General features: G+C 40.0%; 1 protein-coding gene across 1 annotated transcript in view; it reads right to left on the bottom strand.

Annotated features, from left to right (window-relative positions):
• Window positions 1–15411: 15411 nt before the first annotated feature.
• Window positions 15412–27881, bottom strand: part of SLC28A3 (solute carrier family 28 member 3) — a 38817-nt gene continuing 26347 nt past the window's right edge. Inside the window, exons 10-18 of the mRNA XM_048291873.1 lie at window positions 27612–27692; window positions 26508–26633; window positions 26067–26197; window positions 25127–25295; window positions 23293–23490; window positions 20477–20558; window positions 19549–19647; window positions 17661–17784; window positions 15412–15600 (exon numbers count right to left, since the gene is read on the bottom strand). Of these exons, the coding sequence (XP_048147830.1) occupies window positions 15498–15600; window positions 17661–17784; window positions 19549–19647; window positions 20477–20558; window positions 23293–23490; window positions 25127–25295; window positions 26067–26197; window positions 26508–26633; window positions 27612–27692 (1113 nt within the window). The 3' untranslated portion in view covers window positions 15412–15497. The remainder of the gene's footprint in view (window positions 15601–17660; window positions 17785–19548; window positions 19648–20476; window positions 20559–23292; window positions 23491–25126; window positions 25296–26066; window positions 26198–26507; window positions 26634–27611; window positions 27693–27881) is intronic.

The raw sequence follows: 27881 nt of genomic DNA, 5'->3' as shown, positions 1-27881 counted from the left end.
AGGCATACTTTAGGATACTTTATTACTGAAGAATGAGAGGTACAAACCTGGTACATGGACCTCTAAACCCAGGGAATGTTTCTCATTCTCATCTGCATGCCCCATGCCATCATTGCTGGCTGTTTGCTGTTCTCTAAGATTATTTTCTTTCCTGACATATGTTTGTGGAAGAATCATAGGATTCCAGTGCAGTGGCAGACGGAAATGTTGGCAAGACCTTAAGGTGGCAGACCTTAAAGCCTTTTTTAAGTAGAAAAATGCAGATGAAGAAGTGTTCCAGTTTGGCCAAACTTAGAAATATATACTCTTACAGAAGGCAGGTCACGACCCCTCCCCTACCAGGTTCAGGAAAAATACATTTTCCTTGAAGGAAAGTGAAGGAGATAAAACTATTTATTTACCAAACACATGGGAAAAGGAAAATAATGCTAAATAATAAAATCTCTCTCTGTGGAGAAAAAACCTGGGAAAAGTGTTAGAGTCCTCCCTTTGATCTCCTCGGAGCTGGGGCTTGGCCCAGGGCCAGGCCCTCTGTGCCCGGTGGAAAGTCCTCCCAATGTGTTCTGATATTGAAGCAGTCCAGCAGAAAAGGGAGAAAATCTGAAATTCAGGGAAGGGAAAAAAGTTCAACTCTCAGTCTCTCTCCAGAGAAAAAGAAGCTGAACAACTGGCCAAAAGCTGACCGGGCAGCCGCAAGCCGGGTGCCTCCTCCCTCCCCTGCCGCAGCTGAAAAAAAGTCTCTATCTCTGTGTGACTTTGAACAAGCTGCAAACTGCTTTGAGAAAGTTTTGCTCAGTTTTTCCTTCCCCCTCTCAGGCTCAGTTTAGAGGCATAGAAAGGCACAAAAATCAATTTCTGGGCATAGGGCAATGATCTGGGATACACATCATAAAGTCACCCCAAGACAAGAAGTTACATTTGAAAAAAACCTTGGCTGACGGCAGAGACCACCACAACACAGAAGATTAAACCCTATGGAGAATTGTCTTCTGACGAGCTTACGCAGGAAACACAGTTGGTACATAATTAGTTTGGAAGGTGTTCAGATCCCATTTCAGCATCAGACATACAAGATTCTGGATTCTGACCTCTCTGGCCATTCTGGCCATGTGTTCTAGGATGCAAAGTGTTTGATGATGAGCATGTAAGTTGCCTGTAAGTGAGACATGCTTGAAAAGCTGTCTCCAAACCCAGCTCTTCTAACATGTTCACAGTAGCATGGCAGCTCTGAGCTTGGTCACTTCTATTGTTGTTGCACCCAGACTTCGTGAAAGTGGAACCACAGAGCAGCCCTAGTGCCAACATGGATGAGATGCCTAGGCAGAAGCATTGGACTGGATGATCTCCAGAAGGCCCTTCCAATCCTAACAATTCTGTGATTCTATGAGCTCTGTGGAAATGTGTACAGGAATAGAAACAAAGCCTGCCTCTGCAGATGTCCTTTTCCTTCTTTAGACTTTCCCAGACAGGTTTTTAGCTATTCAAGAACACATTGCAGCTCAAGTAGCTGAAATGAAAAATAATGAACTTTATCCTTAAAGACTCTTACTGTTTATATGAGAAAAATAGCATAGATTAGGATCACACTAACTAAAAAGGTCAGACTGGTTCATATATCCCCTTTTTTGTTAAATAAAATTATTAAACTGGCTTGTTCTGTATTTCTAATGAGACAGAGGGCTAGCATAGAGTGTAATATTTCCATTAGTATTGTTTCTGTTATTTGTAACTCTTTATTAATAGACAGCACTTGGAATTTGTTTACCGTCTTCTTTTCCATGTCCAGTCTGCTGGAGCATTCAGAACACTTCAATAATCTGAATATTTCCCATAGCTGCACATTGACAGTATGTGGATGCATTTCCATATACAAAATGTGTGGACTTCAGTGGTGGGTCCATTTTGGAATCTGCTGTGTCTGACATGGGGACAGAACTTGTCTTTTCTTCAAGGTCAAACAAGCAGCTCTCCACTACCAAAACCTTGCCACATAAAACCAATACACCACTTCATGATAACAGACTGTCCTGTGTGCTTGTGTGCTGAAGTGCTCCAGAAAGAGCAGGTCCATAACTTCTGACATTGATTTCAGAAGACCTCTAATCATATCACCTTGATTGGTTTACAGTGGAGATGTAGCACAGAGCAATCTACACCTCATGGGCCAGTCCTAGACCCAATGTAGAGCAGAACAGAACAAGACAGTGCAAAACCAGTATAGTTTTTCACTTTTGGTCATTATCAAGCTAACTATTTATAAACTAAGCAAACAAAAACTCCAAATGAAATTGCCTCCTATCATCTCCCTTTACAAACACTTGTGCAAAGTTTGTCTTTGTTGACACTTTTTTGGCTCCACTGGTGCTGCCAGCAGCATGAGAGACATTTATGTTCAGTTCTGGTCTATCTAGACCTCCGGTGAAGAGACCAGGGCTAAGACTGGTTAAAATAAAATACTCACCCTGAATAATCTCACTGATTCTAGAACAATACCTGAGTCTCTTGAGAAGACATATGTATATAAAACTCAAGTATCAATCCACTGAGAAGCAGTGTATTTTCTGTGGTGTGAACAAAGTCCCACGGGCCCATCTCTGATAATAAAAGAGACCTTTGTCTCTTATGCATTACCAGCAATGGAACAAACCGATACAGACCTAGCAATGGGCCACTAAATGTTGTCAAAGGCAGGAGATTATCTGATTGCAGTGTATGGTTTTACCAGCAGTTGTGGACTACACTCCACAAATAATACGCAAGTGTAACACATTCATACTCTTGCTTAGGAAATGAGGCCTGGTCATATTTGTGTTGTGCTCTGTATTGTGTCATTAGCGGCTGCTTAATTTGTACTACCTTTATGGTAGTTCTACTATGATTACCATTGCATGCACTGGTGTCTGTAGTTCCCTTGATCTCTACACATATTCTTCTGTTTACTCCATAAAAATTGGATCAAAAGCTCTCTGTTGCTTGGTCTATTTGTTTCCATAACGTATTCTAAAAAGGAGGTTAGTGCCTGTTTATTGTCCCTGACAAAGTAATACACTCAGAATTACACCTATTGTGTTTTAGAACATGTTTTGCCAGAAACAGTGCCATCAGACAGAACAGGTACCATCAACATAGTCTTATTTTGTCACAATCAGGAAAAAGACATCTGGCAGCAGGCATTTTGCTTTTTTTTTTTCGTTTTGTCCCTTTTTTTCTGTGGCATTGTTGTAGTTTAAGCCCAGATGGAAATTAGGCACCACAGAACCACTTGCTTGCTCAACCCACAATCTCTCCCCCTGCTATCCCAGTGGAATGGGAAGGAGAATCAAAATAAAGCGGTAGGTTGAGATAAGAACAGCTTAATAACTGAAAATAAAGTAAAATGCAACAATTTCAGTAAATAATAATGGTAATAAAAATGGGGAAAAATTGCTCACCACACAATTATGAATACCAGACCATATTCCCACACACCCACCCTTCTAGGTAACTCCCCTCAGTTTATATACTGAGCATGGTGTTCTGTGGTGTGGAATATCCCTTTGGTGAGTTCTGGCCACCTGTCCCAGCTGCTCCCTCCCAGTTTCTCTTTTGTACGTCCTAACTGGCAAAGCATGACTCAAGAAAAAAAAGTCCTTGACTCGGGATAAGCACAACTTAGCAGGAAAGCAAAACACAATGTATTATCTACAGCATTCTCATTCTGAATGCAAAACACAGCACTGTAACAGCTGCAGAGAAGAAATTAACTCCATCCCAGCTGAAACCAGGTCAGGCATGTAAGTATAAGAGGGTCTTCTAAGAATTCTAAATGAGATCACTTTTACAAAGACAGCAGTAAGAATTCCCAGTGTCACCATAATAGTTCCTCAGTCATTTGTACCACCACCTTAGGATTCAACCTTCTCCCTCTGAAATGTCTACATTTGCAAAGATAATCTGCAAGTGGAAGATTTCTTGTATTTTGAAAACTGGTTTCTTCCATGTGCCCTACCAAAATAAACCGGGAGGAGAATTACCATTCTCCTCTACTTTGGACAGCATTATCAAGTCTGGTTCAACTGAAACTTTCTTTGGTAGATTCATGCTTGTCAGATAATGTGCGGTTTTTTTCCGTGACTACTAGTGCAGCTAAGTCAAATAATTCTCAGGTATTAGGCTAGCTCCCTCTTTGATGGCTAGTGAGTAAACTACCTGACTGGATTTGTGCAGAGCTATACCAAGTGTATCTGAGAAAGCATAAAGCATGAAAAGAATGCAGTTCACTAACTGCAGCCCCTCATGCAGTTGTAGTTGGAGTCAAAGATATTGAAAAAAATTTTTGCCACATAACTAAGCATATGCAAGTGAGCCTAGTGTAGAAGCCATTTTTGCCTGATGTCTGTATTGCAGGGTGTTGGGAGATGTTTGCACAGACCAAAGACTTTATCTCAGACAAGAAATAAATCTAGATGCAGCTGAAAGCACTTTTTGCAATTTTAGAGATTATTTAAAGAATAAGGAGGGGATGAAGGTAACTTCTAATGCAGGAACAAATTTGGTACATTTTTAGCATTCTATTGAATCCTCAAACATCTGCAAAGGACGAAGTCTTTATAGATCAGAATAGCAATGGTCAGATAAAGAATTATATTTTTATAGTTATTGCAATATACTCAGATGTAGAAAAGAAAGTTCTTCCCCTTAGCATGAATATTTTGAAAGAACTTTAGGGAGAAGGCTTTATGGAAAGTAAAGCTACTTCTATTTAAAGTCTAGCATTTCCTTGTAAAAAAAAAAAATAGAGAAAATACTATGGTGGATAAGACCAACATTTTAGTTTTTTCCTTTTGACCATTATTTGGTAACTCCCTCTTTGGAAACAGTCAGGTTGAGGTCTCCAGGACAAAAATACACTTTCTGAAAGCATCTTTGGAGAATATGTTCCCTTTCATGTCCAAGTGAACATGCTCTTTATGAATAATTTTCCAGAAGAGGGAGCCTTTTCAAAGCTGGGTATTGCTAATAAGAGCAAAACCACCACCCATCCTGCACTGCTCACAAGGGCTTCAGTTCATTCTGTTGACAAACATACACAGCAGGCTTTATAGAATGACTCAAGGAAATGTGAAGAAAAGCTAACGCAAGCAAGCCAAATCTATCCATGCTCTCAATGGTACATTGTTGTTGAAGGACTTTGAGCCCTTCAAGTATTTTGAGTGGTTTTGGATGGTTCCTGAAGGATGGGTGCTCACATCTTGTGCATGCCTTTCCTGAAGTTCCCATTAACACAGTAATAGACCTGACAGATGAAGAACAGCTCAAAGTCGGTAGCTGCTGTCTCATGTTGTTAGATGAAACATTTCTCAATTGAAGTGAAAGTAATGGGGAGACCTTCTTATTTAGGTTTTGAGAATACTATACCTATCCAATCTCTTTTAAAGAGCCCTTACAATTCTGTTGAGGCTCTTGCAACTCAGTGTGAGCAGGTTACTGCTCTGCAAAGTGGATTACTTTGCTGTATTTAGAAGTAAGCATTTAAGCTCTTGAATAGTGGTTCTGGTATCTCTGGAAGGCAAGGAAGGCTCACTGGTCTTCCCACTTCCTTGTAAATAAAGAGTTTTCCAGACACTGCAACAATCAATACTCCAGAAAAAAACCGTTTACTTGAGTAAATGAGTACAGTCTCCTCAGGATGTCTTGTCATTTTTTTCTACACAATAAATTTCCCTCTCCTTTTCAAGGGTACTGTTTTCTAGGACTGCTCCTCAAGCTTATGTTTTTATTAGTATGTTTTTCTTAACCCTCTCTCCCATAGTGAGATGATTCCTCCTGTTTCTCCTTATCTCCAAAAGGCAACTATGGAAAACTATATTCTTGCCTGGAATAAAACACATATCTTTCCCACACAGCATTAAAATGATAATCTAAAAGCAAATCCTTAAATGAAAGTCTTTCAAGGTGCACAATATGGCAGTATGCACACATGATAGAGTGTTTCTACAATTTTTATAAGTTTAGTTGATTAGTGTACTGTGCCGGTTTGGTCAAATTTAGAAATATATCCTCTGAGAGAAGGCAGGTTACAAACCACCCCTCCCCCACCAGGTTTGGAAAAAAAAATAAATTTTCCTCAAAAGAAAGTGAAAGAGATAAAAACTATTTATTTAACAAACACACAGGAAAAGGATAATAATGCTAAATAATAAAACCCCTCGCCCTGCTGAGAGAAACCTGGGAAAATTTCAGAGTCCTTCCGTAGTCTCTCTCTCTCCCCCTCCTTGGAGCTGGGACGGGGTGGTGGGCTCACCTCCAGGGCCAAGGCCTCGGTGGAAAGTCCTCCCGATGTATTCTGATGTTTAGACAGTCCAGCAGAGAGAAAAGGAAAAAAAAAAAGCCCCAGGAAAACAAAAGTTCAACTCTCCGGAGGAAAAGGAGCTGAGGAAAAACCTGCCGAAAGCTGGCTGGAAAGAAAAGCAAGCCGGGTGCTTCCCTTCCCTCTCCCTCCCCTGCCGCAGCTGAAAAAAAACTCTCTATCTCTGTGTGACCTTGAACAAGCTGCAAACTGCTTTGAGAAAGTTTTGCTCAGTTTTTCCTTCCCCCTCTCAGGCTCAGTTTAAAGGCATAGAAAGGTACAAAAATTAATTTCTGGGCATAGGGCAATGATCTGGGATACACATCATAAAGTCACCCCAAGACATATACCTATCAAATATTGTCCAATTAGAAGAGCAGTTGGTTAGGTAATTTTTTCCCTTGTTCTGCCCCATTGGAGTTATTCCAGGGGCTTTCTTGTTGTCTTTTAAACTCTAGTGGAAAACAAAGTGTCCTTGCTAGCCTAAAAAGCAAGACCAAACAGAATTCCAAGAAGCTGGCATAATATCTGGGAAAGCGCAGCTACTATACTAAAGTGACAAAGAGTTAGAAACTATATAGCTATATATTAAAATCCATAACACTACAGATTTAGGCATCAATCTTTAGCTTGTGAAAAGCCTTATTGTGTCCAGTAATCCTGAAGGCAGAGGACAAACTGAGACCTGGACTGGTGGTGGGGATTACAATAAAATAGACTTTGGTACTATTATTGCTGCTGCTATTCTAGGCCATGAATAATTTTTAGAAACCTTTAGCTCCATTTTGCCTGCAGCTAAATAGAATGAGTATTTTGTAGCAGGAAACACAACTACCATCTTCACACCTCCATCTGTTGCAAGTTTTTTCAGCATCTACATTTCATATATTCTGTAATTCATTCTACCTCTTTCTCTAAGGTTACTACAGACAGGCACTAACACCCTTACCACAACCTACAAAGGTGATAAGAATTGTAGGGGAATCAGCAGACATCATTTTAGGAAAAGATGATCTTCACGAATGGTTATGTAGCACTCTGGGAAGTGAAGCTATGAAGTGCCCAGACCGGCCCCTTAAAAGCAAGCCACCTTAGCAAAAGCATATCACATTTTTCATATTAAAAAAATACCTGAAAACAGGGTAAAAAAAAGTATTTAACATGAAATTTTGATCAACAAAAACCCCAAGTGGGTCACATAATAAGTAAAAAGGCTAGATCCCTGTATCCCTACCTATTTTCTGGGGAAGAGCTTTTACTGAGTCTCTCCTGCCATCTAGTGATCCAACAAAGGAAAAATTCCAGCACCTTTTGATGGTGCGTGAAATCAAAATAAAGGTGATCAAAACTAGCAGATAACAGAAAGCAAGACGGGAACAGTGCTTCTGTAAATTCATGGAATGATCAGAGGAAAAAAGGATGAAAAGGGGGAAGCAAAATGCTTGGGAATTCAACGGTTACCTGGGAAATGAAGCCTGACCTGAAATCTCAGTCTGGGCTCTGCTGTGGTTTTATTACGGCAGTTAAGTAGCACAAGGGACAAAGTGATGGGTCTGTGGAGATCTCTTCTTTTTTCTACATCTGGTTTCAGGTGAAGCCAGGTCCCATAATCACTCATGAATGGAAAATATGTTTAGTACAGAGGGTACCTTAGCTGACTTCAGCTGAGTTGACTGCAAGAATAGCACACAGCTGCAAGGATCACTTCCTTTTTTGAAATGACTGAGCATGATTATTCAAAAAACTGTGGAGGATGGATGTCTTCTATGTGGTATTCCTGAACTGAAAATAGAGAAAACTTTTTTTAGTGGCTCCTTGGGGAAGTACCTGTAACAGAAATTATTCCAAATAAAGAGACAAGATAATTCAGACACTTTCCCTATGTAATAATTATTGTAATATGGCCAAATAGCCAGCTAGAGTAAAATAAGAGTTTTGTAAGACAATTTCAGTCAGCAGTTAATGATAGTTGCATTCTTTAGGGCTATAAACAACTATGGAAGATAGGTGGGATTGTGCGATGTAATGGTAGCTGTTTGGTATGGACACCAAACTTGGGTCCCTGCTGTTGCTTGTGCTAAGATGCAGTGTGGGACTTTTTCTTCAGAGAGAGGAAGTAACACTGGTGTGAACCTATCCACAGTCTTGTTTCTGAACCAGAAACTAGAGCTGTTAGTTCAGGTAAAGTACCAGGCTGGTGAAGTTATATCTGTTTCAATCCATGTATAAGAGACAGAAATTAGACACGTAATGCGTAGACTCTCCTTACTTTCCAGCACAGAATCAGACAGATGAATTTCCTGGGTGTATAGTCCCACGTCTGCAAAAGTCCGGCTCTCTCATTTCTGCTAACAACTTCTGCTGTAACACAGCTTCTAACAACACACGCAGGTTACTGCTTCATTTTACAAATCAGGAACAGAGATAAGAAACTTTCTGAAGTGAACATGGGCTACAAAACTCACAAATGGACACAAATCCAGGTTTATTATACTATGTATATGGAACCATTCTCCCTAACATGGCGACTCCAAATGTTGTAATGCAATTGGTGCTGAGGTAGGAACACTTCCCTAGCAGGTGGAAAACAAGTAAACAAGAAAACTCAGATTTGATGTTTCTTACGTATGCTTAATTCTGGTAACATGCAAGATTTTGCATGTAAGAATTCAAAATTTTCTCATTTCATCTAGACAAATGTGATCCTGAGCTGCCATCTATATTTGCCATCAGAGAACAAGCAGAATGTCATGTAGGGTGCTCCCATTTCCCTCATATTTCTAGCCACCTGACATCAAAGGCATCAATCAATATAGCAAAAATAAAATATTCGCTGTGGCAACCATGGCAACATATGCATTCTGATCAATGCCTTATGAGGTAATACACTGGTTGCTATAGTGAATCCCTGTGCTGCAGAATGCCATAGCAACAAGAAAACGCTTTGATTTTTTCCCCCCTCTATAAAATCATCAGGAGCTAAAGAGTGGACTGGTTTTCACCACTCAGTTTTCCAGTTTTGTATTCTCATGTTTCAGATTCATAGCTTCACAAAGGAAAACAGAAACATGTGTACAGTTGTGCACATACAATACATAATATTGTATTAAATTAAGTACTTTCATTATTTTCTGGGATAGACTTTAAATCCAGCTTGAAATCAAAATCAAAACCAAGGAAAAAAAGCCTGTCTGATTTACATTGTCATAAATGTATGGTAACTCCAGCTTTAGTGAAGATACACCAAGTTTAGACTGATGTAAATGAGAATTTGATTCAGCCTCTCAAATATGAAAGTTTTGTGACCTGATGCTTGTTTTTATGTTGACATCAGAAAACAGGTTAGGATTGAAGCAGACCTGTTTATTCTGTGGGTCTGCTTACAGAATTGGGATGATCCCACACAGATGAACTGTGGCCACAAATGCCAAACTTAGGGCTTCACACCAGCTGTTCCCAGGACACATCCAGCTGTGCTGGTGACTGCCAAGCAGGGCTGTGCTCCCCATGCCATGTGCCTCACAAGGACAGAGAGCTTCCCTTGCCCTGCACCAATACCCTTGATACAGATTTGTCTTTTACAACAACTGGTGGGACTGATGTTCAGAGACACCTTCACACCTAAATGGCACTGCTAAGAAGCACATTTAATGTAGGCTATTTCTAGTTGAAATTTGGAAGTCTGTCAGTGATCCACAGACTCACAACTTTGGGAACAATGAATTTATGGCACTACATGGTGAGAAGGAGACTGACCCCTGCATAGCAAAAACATCTTTGGTCTGTAGAAGAATTGGGATTAATATTTTTTATCGTTGGCACCTTACCTTACTCTACCCATGTCTTTTGTGAGAAAGAGGTGATACCGGGTTTGGAGAACACTAATTTGGTTCCATAACTTGCTGTATATGACATGCCTCTATGACTGTGTCCTTGTTTTGGCTGGGATAAGGTTATTTCTCTAGTAGGTGGTACAGTGCTATGTTTTGGATTTAGGATGAAAATTACGTTGTTTACACACTGATGCTTTAATTGTTAAGTAGTGCTTACTACTTAAGTCAAGGACTTTTTAGCTTCTCATACCACCCCAACAGTGAATAAGCTGCGAGGCAGCACAAGAATTTGGGAGAAAACAGTCCTGGTTCCAGGCGTAAGGGGGTTAATTTTTGCTGTAGCCAGGAGAGGGTGTGGCCAGGACCTGGAGGTTACTCTATACCTACTTACTATTCTATACCACCTCATATCACTGCTGGGGGACAGAGGAAGGGAGTCTCTGCTGAGGTGAAGGGATTCCTTCTGATTGAGTAAGCGAGGAGTGGAAGGGTAATGCTGATTTCCACAGAGGGAAAAGTTGGGTGATGCTGGTTCTGAGATGGAGGGAGCAGTTGGAGTGGTGTGCCTGCAGTCAGGTTGAGCTCTGTGGTGAGGGAATTTTTGCATGTGAATCACTCTCTCTCTCTTTTGTACATTTTTGCTATTCATATAGCTGCTGTTACTGTTTGTTTTCTTATCTCATTGCTGTTTCCAGTAAGTTGTTTTTATCTCAACCCATGTTTGTCCCCTTTTATGCCTCCAGTTCTCCTCTCCAGCCGCTCACAGGGGGAAGGGGGAGCGAGAGACAAAGTGAAGGAGTTGTGGTGTGGTTTGGAGAGTCTCAGTGAGAGCAGTACATTGGGGAGTACCATTCCTAAACCATGACACACACAGAGCCAGAACCACTGACTCAAACTGTTTGAAAGGATATTCCATGCTGTATGGTGTCATGCGTATAAACTGGGGGGAAGGATGGCTGCAGGCTGCAGCCTAAGGACTGAGTGGGCTGTAGTTGGTGGATGAAAAGCAATTGCCTTATGCAGGCTACTGTGCCTTATCACTTCTTCTGTATATTCTCTTATTATTATTAATATTATTATTGCCTCAAACTGACTCAAATTGTCAACCCAAAAATTTTACTTTTTATTTTTGCTTTGAATTCTCCCTGTCCCAGGTAGCAGTGGGGAGTGAGCAAGTGACTGGTTGGTGTTTAGCTACCCACCAGTTAAATCACAACACATAGTCAACTACTTACTTTTTCACAAAGATATATAGGTTGTAATGGCTGTTGTGGTACGTAGAATTGGAAAAAGTTTGTTTCTAAAATGTCCTTGTTTTTTCCATCTGCCTGTAATCTCAGCCAAGTAAAATAGAAATATTTCTGTTACCTGCCAGACATGCCTAATTTACATATTTCAGTACTTTTCTAAATTGGCTTGAGAAAGAACTTTTTTTTATTTAAAGGATCATTTTCATTGACTGTACATGTTCTGAGCATAATAAAGGCTATACAGCAGATTTCCTGGAACTGTTGCACACAGAACTGCGTAAAAGTTTTCCTGGAATTATTACCAGTGACTTTTAGTGACTAACACCCTCCAAAAGATACAGTACAAAGCTTTAGATATGTACTGACATCCAGTGGGTAGCTTGTGAGGGTGAGGAATTGAGTCATGCCACTAATGCTTCATTCACTTGTCATCTTCATTAGTTCTAACCTATTGTGCACTGTGATGCTGATAAATTTAAAGAAAGTTAAACTCTCTTTTTTGCAAAACCTTTGAAACAGAGCTACGTCCACGTAGACTTCATCTGCTGTTTATGAATTGACAAAATGTTCATTTACATCATTGAATCTACAGGTGCATAGAGTGTGTACTGGGTTTTCGTGGCTAGGTTTTGGTAGTGGAGGGGAAGAGGGAAGGTGTGCTACAGGAGTGGCTTCTTTGAGAAGTTACTGGAAGCTTCCTCCATTTCCAATGGAGCCAATGCCAGTTGGCTCAAAGATAGACTTGCCACTGGCCAAAGCTGAGCCCATCAATGACAGTGGTAGTGCCTCTGTGATAACTGTTTAAGAAATGGGAAAAACCCTGCTGCAAAAGAAGCAAGCAGCCAAAAGAGAAGAGTGAGAATATGCACGGGAAAGTCTTGCAGACACCCAGGTCAGTGGAGAAGGAGGGGCAGGAACTGCTCCAGGTGCGGAGCTGAGATTCCCCTGCAGCCCATCGTGCAGCCTATGGTGAGGAAGCTGTACTCCTGCAGCCCATAGAGGTCCATGGGGATGCACATATCCACATGCAGCATGTGGAGAAGACCCACACAAGACTAGGTGGATGCTCAAAGGAGGTTGAAACCCTCTGGGAATCCCACATCAGAACAGGCTCCTGGCAAGACCCATGGCCCCCAGTGCTAGGGCAGGGTCCTGGTAGGCCTGTGGAGAGAGGAGCCCACACTGGAGCAGGTTTGCTGGCGGGACTTGTGACCCCACTGGGGACTAACACTGAAGCAGCCTGTTCCTGAAGGACTGAACTCCATGGGAGGGACACATGCTGGAGCAGTTAATGAAAAACTGCAGCCTATGGAAGGACTCTACTCACATTGGAGAAGTTTGTGGAGGACTGTCTGCTACAGGAGGGAGCCCACACAGCAGCAGGAGAGGACTGTGAGAACTCCTCTTCCTGAGGAGGAAGGCAGGGTAGAGACAACGTGTGATGGACTGACCACAACCCCAATTCCTCATCACTGTGGACTGCTGGGTGGTAGGGATGGAGGTAGAGAAAATCAGGGTAAAAATGATCCCAAGGCACAGAGCAGGATGGGGGAGAGTATTTTTAAGATTTGGTTTCATTTCCCTTTATCATACACTGAATTGATCAGCAATAAATTAAAATAATTTTCCCCAAGTTGAGTCAGTTTTGCCTATGACAGTACTTCGTGAGTGGTCTCTCCCTGTCCTTATCTCAAGCCTTTCATTGGATCTTCTCTCACCTGTACAGCAGACGAGGGGAAGGACAGAGCAACTTTGGTGGCACCTGGCATCCATCCCACCACAAAGTCAACCCCACCATATGTTCTAGCAAGCATTTGATTAAATCAAATGTTTCTTCTGAGGTCTGTGATGCAGGTTTGTTTGTGCTGGTACTGTCAGAAATGTGCTCCTGGGCACTGGTAGTTCAGGGTACAAGCTGCCAGGGTAACTCCAGGCTGATGAAATGCACTCTTCCAATTTGGTGCTGAGAGAGACACAAAGAGCTCTACTCTGGACTCCTAGCACCACCACAAGACAGAGGGAAAATAGTCACTGGAACACATGATGGTATTTTTGGTAGCAATTCCCTCCTGCTTTCACTGCTCTTTTTGTTGCATTTAGGATGTAATGTTCCATGTATATTGTCTTTTGATTAAGCCATCAGCAAACCAGCTGGGCAAGCTCTTTGAGCAGGTGTAGAGAAATATCATATATATTCTGGAAAGATTGCCTTCCATCTAACCCAGCTATAGAAGAGTCTTAAAAAGGAAAAGAAACACAGCACATTTCTTCAGGAGGAAGGCTGCTACCTTCAGCTATATGAGAGACTTTTTAGCAGTTTATGCATGATGGTATTTACTAGCCCAAGTAGCCCTTTTACCCAGCACACAATTGTGAAATGGAAAGAGCAGCCATTTCAAAAGACTGATATTAAATAAAGCATGGTAGGGAGTAGCAAAAAGGGAGAGTGCCAGTGATGATTTGTAAACAGAGCATGTGAGGTCTGTTCTTCTTGACAGCGAGAACTAATGTTTCTGATTAATTTTCCTTGAAATAAAATATTACTCTATTTCAGACTCTAAGCTTACTTGAAATCTACACCCTGCTATAACCAGCATGATGGATAAAAATTGTGGATCAAACCCACGCATTTTCTTTAGGATGGGTTCACATTAAATATATGAGCATATATCTGTCATAATCAGGATTATAAACATCCTTTAAAGCCACTGAAAATTGAGGATGACATGCAGTCTCCTAAACCTAGGTGGATGAGGCCCAAGAAAAACATCCAACAATATAAAACCAGAGATAAAAATCACAAGTAGGAGCAATACTGGCATTTATAACTTTTCAGAGGATTAAGTTAATGAACTGAGCTTGAGAGAAAACTAGCACTTTCACAGTAAGTTCAAATAAATACCCCCCTGGAAACAGCTGTACTGGCAGCTGTCTAAGTTAATGAACCTGGATTTCCTGGAAAAGATTCTGCAGTAATTAATGGAAGATTGAAAAGTTAGCAATTGCTTTACCTGAATGGACCATCTGCACAATTTTCATTTGCAGAATGTGTCAGAATTCTCTGATGTTCCTGTACCTTTTCTCTCTCTGTCTCTTTCTCTCTGCAAAGAACTTCTCAGTTTTGGAGTCCATTAAAGTTCTGAACCTTAAAACCATAACAGACCTTCCTCTTCAAAGGGATCCTTTAGAGACATTAATCTTGCTTTCACAGGAAATAGTCATGGTATGGACCTGATTTTTCTTGCATTTGATTATGTTAAAATGTGCATAATAGTTCCTGGTTGGTGACTCCAGGATCAATTTTCACAATGGTTAAAAACATAGGTTCAAAAGAATTAATACATGAAACTTGGAGTCTGGACATTTTCACTCATATGAGTTAACTCTAAACAGGGACCAACCTGCACTCTCCTGTGGGCAGAAGAAGGAGGACTGTGGCTTAGAGTGGCTAGTCCCCATTTTGGGTGCTTCAGTGGCCAACCTGATGAGGTAGAACATGTTTGCAGCACAGTTCATGTGCAGCTATAGCTACCTAGCTATAGGTAGGTATATATATATATATATGTGTGTGTGTATATATATAATTACCTCTGCAGAAAATGCAGATTTCTGAGAACAGAGTAATTTTTCTTCATGCAGTAAACATTTCTTTGCTATCAAAAAAGGAAGAAATACTATTAGAAATGGATGGCAACTCTGAAAATTATTTCTAGTTCATAGCTTTCTGTAAGTGGCAGCCAAGTCTTCTGAATCTGATTTTCTTCATGCCTACAGCAGTTTAATCTGGCAAATTAGTCAGTTTCAGGGTAGAAATAAAAGCAGGAGAATCAGGCTTAGAAATGTTCTTCTATTCCGATTTGTAATGGGAGAAGAATTCTGCAGCAAGAGGTGTCTTCCATTTATCCCAGTTTAATTTATGAATAATTCCAAGCAAGTCAGAGGAATTGTGCTGGTAAGAAATGAAAAATAAAGATTGCAAGGGGCAAAATCACCCTCATTGTAGCAAAGGAAATTTTTTATTTCCTTTCTTCCAAGGAACACAGTTCTTACTTATGATCTATCCTCTTAAAAAAATTAAAACTTAACCTAAGTGCAATGAAAAGCATGTTGACCCAATATTTGGCAACACACTTTCCAGGAATTCAGACTGTAGTTCCCTCCAAGAAAGATCTCCTCCGAACGATTTGCACTGGGGAAGGAAATAAAGCAGAAATCAGATAAAACTCCTTTTCACAGAATCACAGAATTTTGCTATGGGAACCTCTCTCTGCAGTATATGTATATATACATACACACACGCACATGGGAACACACATTTTCCAAAGCAACTTTAGATGTGTTAAAATTTTCATGAGAAATGAAACAGAGAGACTTTCCAAACACCAGCCAAGTGCCACATATCCAGATGTTCTCTGTTTTATCAGAGTAATTCCCGGTTTTCTGTAGAAAGTCCTCATGCCTCTGGTATATCTCCCTAGACAACTGAAATGATTGAGAGTTTCACTTCTCTGTTCAATATTATTACATATTCAAAGCATCTGCTTAATGTTGATTCTGCTGAAAATAAAGCAGGTTCTTGTCTTTGTAGCAACCTGTTAGAGTTAAAATTAGTGTGATGAGCAAAAGTTGGAGGAATGAAGAAGTAAGAATGATTGAGTACCCAGAGATGATTTTTGCTGTTTAAGTTCTTCTATTTTCAGTAGTAAGAAGAAAAGGATGAATTAAGAATATTTATTTCTAGAGCAATTAGTTGTGAAAATGAAAAAGAAAAAAAAAAGAAAAAGAAAGGGAAGGGGAAAGAGAGAAAGGGAAAGAGAAAAAGAAAGGAAGAAGAAGAAGAAGAAGAAGAAGAAAGAAGAAGAAGAAGAAGAAGAAGAAGAAGAAGAAGAAAAAGAAGAAGAGGAAGAAGAAAAAGAAGAAGAAAAAGAAGAAGAAAAAGAAGAAGAAAAAGAAGAAGAAAAAGAAGAAGAAAAAGAAGAAAAGAAAAAGAAGAAGAAGAAGAAAAAGAAGAAGAAAAAGAAAAAGAAAAAGAAAAAGAAAAAGAAAAAGAAAAAGAAAAAGAAAAAAAAGAAAAAAGAAAAAAGAAAAAGAAAAAGAAAAAGAAAAAGAAAAAAGAAAAAAGAAAAAAGAAAAAAGAAAAAGAAAAAGAAAAAGAAAAAGAAAAAGAAAAAGAAAAAGAAAAAGAAAGAAAAAGAAAAAGAAAAAGAAGAAGAAGAAGAAAAAGAAGAAGAAGAAGAAGAAGAAGAAGAAGAAGAAAGAAGAAGAAGAAGAAGAAGAAAAAGAAGAAGAAAAAGAAAAAGAAAAAGAAAAAGAAAAAGAAAAAGAAAAAGAAAAAAGAAAAAGAAAAAGAAAAAGAAAAAAAAGAAAAAGAGAGGCAGCACATTAGGACAGATTTGAAAGGTTCTTGCCATAACCTCAATATATATACCTTTGGTTCTTTTGAGGTAGTATTGAGTATGTCTGAGTACGTTCCTTATTTAATATCAGTATTTCTTTCTTCTCTGCCTTGGACAGAGAGTTATGAAATACAAATTATCTTGAAATATTTTTCGACTTTAAAGGCATGTAAAGTTTTCAGTGTAAACAGGCCTGATTACTATCATCTTCAGTCACATTCACAGACAGAAGAGGGAAAGGAGGGAAAAGCTCCTGACTTTTTTTCAGCTATTGCTATCCTCAAATACTATGTTAACATTATTAGTTCAAATATTTGATTTTTTTTTTGTTGTTAGTATTTGAGATAAGCCAGGGATCATTGAGTCCAACCCCTGACCCTGAACAGCACCATCCCCAGGAGTCACACCATGTGCCCGAGGGAACTCTGTCAGGCTGATGCTGTGACCTGGGGAGCCTGTTCCAGTGCCCAACCATCCTCTGGGTGAAAAATTCTTTCCTAATATCCTACCTTAACCTCCCTGAACACAGCTTCAGACCATTTCCTCAGGTCCTGTCACTGGTCACCACACAGGAGAGATCAATGCTTGACTCTCCTCTCACGAGGAGGTTTCAACAAAGATATTTGGTATTGTCTGTTGTTTCTGTATGCGTTTGCTATGCAACAGAAAAATGCCCAAGAAGAGGAAAACAATTCAACAGCATTAAAATATTCATTTATCTAAAAGATGCTAGTTCACTGAAAGCAGGTGCTTAAGAAAAAAAAGCCAAATTAAAAAAAAAAAAAATTAGGCTTTTAGAGAAGATATGAGCTCCCTAAATTTTACTCTCAGAGGATAAAGGGCTTCTCAATACCTGGTGAAGAGAGGCTGGCAGCATTTAACTAGCTCTGTGCTGTTGGCAGGGAAATCTGTGAAGTTGGAATCATTTCCTAATAAGATGTGGCAAGGAACTTCCAGACCAGGGACGGTCAGCATTCCTGTGAAGTAAGTTACAATTTTCTTAATGAGTAATGAAGAGGAAGATGAGATTTGGGGATGTGAGTCATGGGGGCATGATCAAATGAACCATCCTGGCTGACGTAAAATCACCATCTGAGGTGGTTATGTAAAAGTACAAGGTCAAAACCCCTGAACTGTGGGATTTTTAAAGAATCTGAATAATTTTTAAAAACTGAAGTAAGGAGCAACCACAACAATTTATTTACTTTTTATATGTAGAAATTAAACTACAGCAACCTGTTACACTTAGATAATTTTGGTTTCCTTTTCTTTTGGCCCCTATTATAATAATACTGCGTAGTAATGCTTTTCTCACTGCTGGGTCAGTGAGTTTTCACTAACTAAAATGAAGCTATGTTGCACTTAAAGCAGTGCAAGTAAATACAGAACCTTTTATTTTGTTTTAAATAGTTTGCTTTGCTAGATGTTCTCCAAAATTTCCTACAAATAGTAATATCTGCATTCACTGGAGTAAGGGAGACACAAAAGTATGAAAGTGATACCTCCTTCTCCATGTAACGTTGTGGACACATTTTTAATATGTTCTTATCTTAACTGGGGTAATAGAAATTGCTTGGCTTTTCTACTTTCTCCTGAGCATAAGGAAAGCATTTGCCATAGCAAGACTGAGTGGAATGCAATTTTCTTTCCAAAGCAGATTCTGTTATTTTGGGGAGATTTTTCCAGTGGCTGTTCACGATATTATTCTTAAGATCAGTATTGTGAAATGATACATTTTAGTAGGGCTTCCTGGTTCCTCAGTTATGCAGAGTAGTGTCATGTATTAAAATATTATGAATGGTTAAGAGACTGATGTTATTTCAGGTGTGCTAGTTCTGTAGCCTTCAGAAAATAGTGTGGGCTTATCATTAAAATGTGTATGTTTCTGTTGCTACCATGAACACAAAGGCATAGAGAGGTTGTGGTAGAAACAGACAGTGCTTTTAGCTACATAAAATAGCAAGATCTTTCTTCACTGTTGAAATATAAGTGCTTTAATCTTCATCATAAAATTTTGTGTATCACATGCTCACGTAAGAGAGCTGAAAAGGAATTGTTAAATATTGAGGATAAATTTTACCTATTGAAACTTATCAATTAATTAATCTTTTGAATAATTAATATGTTCTTTTAATTTATTCCCTAAAATGACTGTTGCGTTGTGATTCTTCATTCAGATTAAGGGTGAAATTTTGAAAATAAGGATCAGCTGTGGAGTCCCAGTTAGGACCATTTCACTAGTCTAAATGCTCTATGGAAATAATATCCACTCAAAATATTGATTTAACACTAGGACAAAGAGTTGTTTAGATTCCTCCTCACTCTTTCACTCCTTCATTTCACTTTTCTGTTTCTTTTCCAGAATTGGTTCTCTGTATTGGTATCTAGTGCTGTGGAGGAGGGAATGTAATTCATCTATAACTTGCTTTGTTTATGAGTTACGTGATCTGCACAGACAAACAAACAAACAGACCAAAAACCAACAAAAAACTCCCCCCAAAAAACACCATACCCCCCACCCTCCCAAAATAAAGGCATAATGGGAGAACTAAAATCTTTACATCTTTTCATATTCTAGCTTTCAGGAACCTTTTGTCTCGTATCAACTTTTAATCCTGCCAAACCCAAAGATATACTTGTGTTTGAGTGACAGGGGCAGCCCAGGTGGATATAGCTTGGTGCTGGTGCACTGCCATGTGGTGGTCACAGACTGTAGGGGACACCCAACCCCAGCACTGTACCTGCAACACAGGCCGTCATGAAACAGGCTGCAGTCCCCGCAATCATTGCTCTGAAAGCACCATCGGCTATCTCCTTCTTTTTTGAGGGAGCAATGCTTGCTAGGAAGAAAAATAAAGTGTATGTCAAGCAGAAATACATATAAGGAAGGTGAACCTGACAGCTTTTGCCCCCACAGGAGGAATTTCCCACCCTGCAGTTTGAACTAAGGGAAACATGGAGGAAAAATGCAGCACTTTTTAGTGGGCTGTTTGAAGGCCAAGTGCCAGTGTTACCTCTCTCTGTTAAGAGGGTGACTTATATGTAAAATGGTAACTTCTGTTTGCTTTGGCAGTTTGCACGTCTGTGCTGGATGACTATGCCCTTCGATGCGTCTGGCCCCATGGCTGGGTCTTGCTCCTCTATGCTGTCCCACTGCTGGCACTGCAGAGTCCACTGTGGCTTCTGGGTAAAGAGGACTGCCAGCAATTCTAGCTGCCTGGTGAGGAACTCAGATGGTTTTTCAATTTTTCTTCTTCCATTGAGATCTGAAAACCTTTACTTTTATTCTTTCCCTATAAGCCTACTGCATATATGTGATATTTTTACAGGAAATAGCCAACTTCATCTTTCAAACCAGCACACTGTGGAGATGATTTGCTTCTCCTGAAGCTCATGGGTAGTAATAGCTCAGGCTCATGTTTGAGGGCTAAACAGGGAGGGCTATCAGAAGGGCTTGGTTCCTTCTCCTTGGCCTCAGCACCTCTCCCAGTACCTCCACACCAAAGCCTGTACCCCTCTGTGTGCCCTTCCATTCTCAGTTGAGTGCTATGCCTTGGCAGAGCAGCTGCTCAGCCCCTAAGCTGCTAAGCTTCACCCACAGCCTGCTCCTTTGGGTGCTTTCTTTGGGATTTGCTTGACAAACAAATTATCTGTGAGAGAGGTTCTTACTCAGGCCTCCTATTACCAGTCCCAGGGAGCCGAAGTTGGCAAACCCACAAAGAGCATAGGTGGCGATGACTTCAGAGCGAACCTGAAAAACAAACACACACCCTCTGAGTGGTTTGAAACAGCTCGTTGTGATTTAGAGGTCTGAAAACATGGCATTGTGGCTCAGGGTTCCGAGTACTAAAATCATTCTGTTTTGCTTGGTTGCTACCCAAGGTGTGGCTTTCAGAAAAGTAGACTTATTCTCTTCTTGAAAGTCACAGGCTTTTATACCCACTGCCCATGTGAGGACTCATAAGCCATGTGATGATTTTATCTTTCACGTATATTGTTGTGTCTTTTTGAATTGAGTACTAATAATTAAAGACAAAAAAAAAAAAATCTGATCTTACTAGTGGCAACTTAGCTGCTGTTTTCTGAAAGTATGAGTCAGAGAGCTATAACACAACTTGTTTTTCACAGCTGGATGCCTCTATAAAACTCTGTTGGAACCTAAAGTTTTGGTATGTATCCCTGACTTCTTTGTCCCTGAAGAAGCAGCGGGCTCTATGTACAAAGCTGCTTTGTGCATGCTCCACCCTGTGTGGAGAAGGCAAATGAGTCTCCTAGGAAGTGGGTACATTGAGGTGTTAACAGGCAGAGAGGAACATCATGATTTTGGAATCCCCAGTAACGATTTCCATGCTGACTTCCACCCCCCTTCTCCCCCTGGGTAACACCATCTAAGCCTGGACCTCAGAGCAGAGACAAAGTTGGCCTTTGCCTTCATGGAGGGACACTCACAGGACACAAAATGGCTTTAGATAAAATCAGGCTACAAACCTTGTGGGCCTTCAGACAAACGTAGTTCAAACATTTTGAGAAAGGAGGCAACATATCTCAACAAATGAATTTGTCCCCCTGGAAGCTCTGAATTCCTATTTACTGTGGCTTAGGTTCAAGCTGAAAATGAGTGAGTGTTCTGGCAGGTTTCCTGTTTATTAGAAGTTTCCCTGGTTTAATTCCTCTTTTATGAACATCAATTTGCAGGTACTTTCAATCAATCTGCACAAATGCAGGAAAATGTTTTTCAAGTACCCACTCTACCAGCTTTTCCTAGAAAAACCTCTGTGTACTGTGATTTCCCTTCTTTCATTTGCACTTTCCTAGCTCTGAAAACAGGAAGCCGTGTAATTAATGACTCAGGTGAAGACACTTGTTTGCTCAGAGTGAAAATCTGTGTGTGGATGAATTAGAGAGCTCTGAAGCTGAAGAGAAATTAAAAATGGAAGGCAAGCACACCCTCATCTGAACTGTTGTGCTGTAATTATGATGGTTACCAGCCAATTTTTACCAGCATTATGAATCAAAATTGTTTATGTATTTCAGAGCTTTTTCACCAGGGAAGCTAATACAGCTCTTTACAGGTATTAGAAGTGAATGTGAAAGTTCTATATGACATCTTATGGGGAAGAAAGAAAGAAAAAGAAAAAGAAAAAGAAAAAGGAAAAAGAAAAAGAAAAAGAAGAAAGAAAGAAAAAGAAAAAGGAAAAAGAAAAAGAAAAAGAAAAAAAAAAGAAAAAGAAAAAGAAAAAGGGAAAAAGAAAACAGAGTGAAACAGAGTTCTTAGGATCTGTGTTTTAAGGCTGTATTCCAGGCTAAAAAAACCTTATTCACTTATACAGGAATTCAGTGCCACATTCACATAGTAGAAGGAAGCACTTCTATAGCAGGGCATATCGAAGATCATTCTAGCCCAGGACCCTATTGCCAACAATTTCAGGAACACTGGTAATGGATGCTCAAGCAAGGGTGCAAATATTTGACAGACCATCTGGCTTTCTACCTCCACATATGAAATACGTTCTGTTAATCAGGAATGCAAGTGGTCAAGAACGTGGGTTTGGTTTTTAATATAAGAGGTATCCACAGCATCCCATCTGATTCAAATAAGGAAATAAGAGCTGTACAAAATACTTTCTAATTCAGGATTTCTCTACAGTGACAATCTGTCTCAATTTGAGAAAGAAGGATCAATGAAGGTGAAAAGCTGGATATCATGGTTTTCATTGCCTGTGCTCAGGAAGAATTCAGCATGTGCTGTGCATGTGAATGCCAGAGGGTGGAGCAGTCATGTCTGCAAAGGTCAGCTTTGATCACTGCATGACCTTTGGCCCCGTGCACACACACCTAGGATGCCCTTAGCGCTGCCTTCCTCAGGGCACTGTAGTAAAAGTTACAGATCGGTTGGGTAGACTGTGAATGAAAGGTGGGACAAGGCTGGAAAGCTCACCTGAGAGAGACTGGTTGGACTCAGTGTGTCAAGGGAGGTGTATGCTGTGTAATACATGTCTTTTGTTACTGTCCTCTGCAGAGGGAACAACAGCCTACACAAATGTGTGCCAGTAATGCTGCCTACTGGAGCTTGCTGGATGCCTCTCTTCAAGTTTAATGCTTGAACAAACCTCTGAGGGCAGGAGGATCCTCAAGTTCTTCCTCGGGGTTTTCTTGGGAGAGTAGCTCATAGGAAAGTGCTAAGAATCAGGTAAGAAGAAAGTTGCCTTGAAGAAAGCCTTGTCTTAAGTGCAGTGTCCTGTGGGACACTGCATATTTCCAAACCCATGCCTTTCTGTTTCTATGTTTATTCAAGATGGCTAGGGCAGTGAAAGTCATGGCAGCCTCACAGAGGAATGCTGCATTTTCATAATTGAACTCTGTCACTCAAAGACACATCTTAAGAGTATTATGCAACCATTCTATGGCCATATTAAAAAATAAGTTGAGTTTCAACATTGAAGTATTAGATCAAATAAATCTGTAGAACAGAAAATGTTACTTACTGTCATATACTGCTTCACACCATTAATGTACATGCTTCCACCCTTTTCTCGGTTTTGAATCAGTTTTGAAAGGCGTTCATAAGCCACAAACTCATTGAAGAAAGTTTTGTAACCCAGTAGTCCACCAACAATAAAACTGTCTTCCCAGTCTACTCCCATCATGAAAGAGAATGGCATGAAGACATATGCACAAATGTTCTGCAGAATGTATAAGACAAAGCAGGTCAAGAGATATGGTTGGTCAAGGAACAACAGCATGCAGTAACTTTCCTAAACTTAAAATAAGGATGGTTTTGTTTTAGCAGAGGAAAACTGGCCTTGAATTTCTGCTGGCAATAACTCTGGGAGAGTTTTTAATAGTAAGGCATGCTTGAGTAACTTTTAAAATACTAATCCAGACTCTAGATATAACAAAATATTTATATATGTCCCTAATCTTATATCTAAAACAAACCAAACGTTTCTGTGCCTTTTTTTCCCCTCAATAGGGCTTCAAATTAGGCAAAGTGTTTGATGACAAGAAGGAAGATTGAACTAAAAGAGCTGATAAGAGAAGTGAGAATTCTAATTCTTCTCCTGATTAAATCAAATGTGTTAATGAACATGCTTAATTATCAGGTTATTGGACTCCAACCAGCATAAACAAAAGAGTTGTCTCTGCATAAAAACTGTGCATCTGATACAATTAAAGCTGTACCTACTTTTTCCTGGCATTACAAGATCTATGCAAATTGAAAAAGAAATCTCATTCACAGTATAGCTTATTTTTATATGGGAGAAAATAGCTCCAGTTGTGAAAGGGTTTGGTCAGATTGTCCTTAGGGAATGTAACGGAGGTCTTAAAGCAGTTACTATTTCTGGCTGGTTTCTCTGCCCACAAAAAGTTACGTTAGTGTCTCTCCTAAGGGAAGAATGGCTGCATGCATCATGTCTGTGTGTTTCAATTCTTTGTGGACTATCTACCTGTCCATATCTTGCACCATCCAGCAGTTATTAAAATACCAGCCTTTGCATGAGTATGCTTGAGGCACATACTTGTGCCTTTCCTCAGCTGTGGGTGTTTGGGGTGCAGTGAGATGTCTTGAAAGCTCACCAGGGTAATAACTTAGTATTGCTGAAGCCAGATCTGTTGTGAGTGACTATTCACTTCTGCAGCACCTTTAACACAAGTTATATCCATGTTTCCCACAGGGCTTTTATTAGGGTCTTGCAAAACAAAAAGCCCCAAACCATTGAAACAAGGTAGTTGCATTGGGTCAAAATTCACATATTGACCTAGGTTTAAATGCAAGTCCTGTTTGAAACCCCTTTGCTCAGTTGAGTGATTCGGGTACAGTTTTATGTTGTAATTGTATTGAGAACTAGGAGATATCAAGTCTGGTTTCAGACAAGTCCAGCCTTGCCCCAGTGTCCCCATCTAAGCGAACCTAGCAAGCATTAAGGGTTTGATGGGATTCTCTGAAGCTAAAGCCACTTTAATATTTAGCTGAAGGAGATGTTAATGGCTTGGCAGGTGTGTAACTGACAGATCTGCTGCACTGCCAAGTCAGAGGGGGCAGGTGCTAGCATACTCCGTGTAAACATACTTTGAGGGTTAGAAAGAACACCACAGAGGGAAACTATATATGGACTAATAGATACAGAAATACTTCTATGGCAAAAATTTTACTTTAAAAAACTTTCAGAACATGCAAATGAAATATGGGTTTAGATCATGTTAAAACACAAAACAACAACAAAAAAAACCCCTACAAACAAACCACACAAGCCCTTAAATTTGAGAAAGACAAATTATGCATGTATCCAAGCTGCATGAAGGACCTGGAGACCATACCTCAAAGTTCAGCTGTGGATAGTCAAACAAGTTGCCCACCCAAGAAAGGCCTGAGTCAAGGAAGCTCAGCAGGGCAAGGAAGGAGATCACATTCACGGCGATGTTTGCTACCAGCCCAACGGAGGTAGAGGCACCCTGACTGGCTGCTTCCAGCAGATTCTTTGATTCACTTTGACAGTGAAGAAAAAAACAGTGTGAACATCTTTAAACTCAAGAACAAATAATAGAACTAAAATGTACATGCAGCACTTGATTAAAAGTCTAGTACTGAAACAGTTTGTTCACTCATAGAGAAAATAATGAAAAAGAATTATGAAGTGAAGTAGAATTTCCCTGTCCTCATGGCAGACACTTGAAGCATATGCTTGTGGTGCTGAGGATGAATTCTGGTACATTCAGGGTTGGGCAAGATATGGATCAGATCTCAAAACTGTAGCACTGCTGGGATTAGGGAGCGTCACTGCTCCTCTTCCATGCAGCCCTTGCAGAAATGCCTGGGCCGTTCAGGAACAGATCCTTATAAACCTTTCTGCTTTGCCTGTCCTTCTTAAGAGAAGTCTCCCTGCAGATGGGCAACAAGTTTGCCGCTGTTGTTGAAATGATTGCTCTGCCTTTGCTTTTACATGTTTGTATTTTCAGATTCATTACAGAAAAAAGGCAGCAACATTACAAATGGGAAAGCCTCCTGGCAGGTCCTCAGGTAGGTATTTCCCTCTTTCTTTGGAGAGTTTACAGTTTGACCCAGGTCCTTGGCATATGTTAGATTATTATTGGGCACACTCACCTGAATTCACAAATCAACCATTTGCAGTATATTAGTCTGTAATTAATTTATTGTTTGCACTCCTACTATGTAATCTCCCTAAAATTTATGTGTGAGGAGTTACTTTCCCAAAAATCATTTTTGCAGTAGTATTAACTAGTACCTGGACCAGCTTACCTTTTTGCCATTTGTAGGCCACTCTTCAGAGTTACCAGAGGCTTTTCAGTTTCAGGCCAGAATAATTTGGAGGCAGCTAATGATGCTGGTGCTGACATGACAGAAGCAGTCAGCAGGTGGGAGGAGGAAACCTAGAATTCCAGGTGATAGAAAATACTCCATGATAACCATATCATGCACAAACATGGAGGAAAGCAATTAAATTGGTTAGTTGTTTGGATGATTTTTTCTACAGGAGGTCATCAAAAGTTCTTATTTCTCATAAGGAAAAGAGAAAGAGCTGTCAGAAGACCAGGAATTTTTGTGGTTAATTCCTTCAGAGAAGAAAGAAACAAACAGTGAGAATGATTGAGGGACATTTTCAACGCATTTTAGCTGGGCTACATACTTAAAACATTTCAGATAAACCAGATATTTTCTAGTTCTCTTCCCCTGTCTTACCCCAAAAGAAATATATGCTCCTAAGACACTTCCAGCGATAGTTGAGAATCCTGCTGTCATGACTGCATGGAGTTCAGATTTGGTGATGTATGGTAAGTAGGGCCGTACCAGGAGAGGAGACTCCGTCTGGAAGTGAAAAACAAGTATCAAATTAAGAAATCCCTAATAAAATCCCAAAGATTTCTTTTATTAACAGGGCAGAAAAATGAGTGTCTGCATCACACTTTCTTAGGTGTCTTTGACTAGTTAATCCTAGTGCTAACAAGCACTCATATTTCATTAGACTGAGGATTTTTTATCCCAAGAAGGAGAATGTCTGAAGACAATTCTGGCTGGTTTACTGTCTCCCTGAAAGGCACAATGAAATTGTCAAGAAATTCTATTCCAATTCTGAGTCACTTAGGGACAGCCACAGATAAGGCTGTTTGTTAGTCAAGTGAAACATGCCCCTCTGGCATGCGTGTGAGCACATTCTGGAGGCAGTGTCATGGAGAGGTACTACCCTAAACCTTGAAGCAGGGGGATGCGGTGATGCACCACTGCTAAATATCATGCCAATATTGCATTTGGACTTGGATGTTAATTGTTGATCTTTCTACATTGCTTTTAAGCTTTCGACAGATATTGTTGTAAATGTGGGTTTCACTCATTTCCCATTAAAGTGGTCTACTAGATGCTGTCCACTCATTTGGTGGATAAGGCCTTATACTGCTAGCCCTGGATCTTAGTTTTCTGCATCTCTCTCTCCTGCCCTTGGCCTGCTTTGCATGCTGTCTTTTCATACCACTTGCCTTTTCAATTGAAAAAGAACCCTAAAACTCTCATTTCTTCATGGCCTTGGAGTAATCTGGTAGGGAGACCTATCACCTACATTTATGCTTGACCTTCTGTCGGGAAAACATATCACTTCCCAAATCCACTCCATTGTGCATCACTGCAAACATAGGAACATACTGCAGTTTTGGAAATCAACATTAGACTTGCTGTAGTGGAATCCTGGCTTTATAAGAGATTTTTTTTTAATACACAAATGCTCAATGAGCAGCATTATTTCCCTATATTCTGTAGTATTGTGTTAGCATGTTTTTCTGTGCTCCAACTCACCTGTCCCACAAATATGTTACTCGCAGCTACCAGAGACTCAACAGGAGTTGTCCCCATGAAAATGTGCATTATCCAACCAACCTAAAATGATTTAAAAAAATAAACAAAAATTTGTTCTGGCCCTTCCATGCCCTTCTTGAGTTAATCATATAGATTTAAGAGTTCAGAGACATGTTACAATACTTCCTGAGTTATGATTTCAGCTCCAAGGTGTAGCACATTCATGTAATTATTACATCCTAAAATAAGATAGAGGAAGAGCAATTTAAC

The sequence above is a fragment of the Corvus hawaiiensis genome, chromosome Z, assembly GCF_020740725.1.
Source record: "Corvus hawaiiensis isolate bCorHaw1 chromosome Z, bCorHaw1.pri.cur, whole genome shotgun sequence".
Classification (NCBI taxonomy): Eukaryota; Metazoa; Chordata; class Aves; order Passeriformes; family Corvidae; genus Corvus; species Corvus hawaiiensis.
Note: the sequence above shows the minus strand (reverse complement) of the source record. Positions and strands in the feature narration are given on the sequence as shown.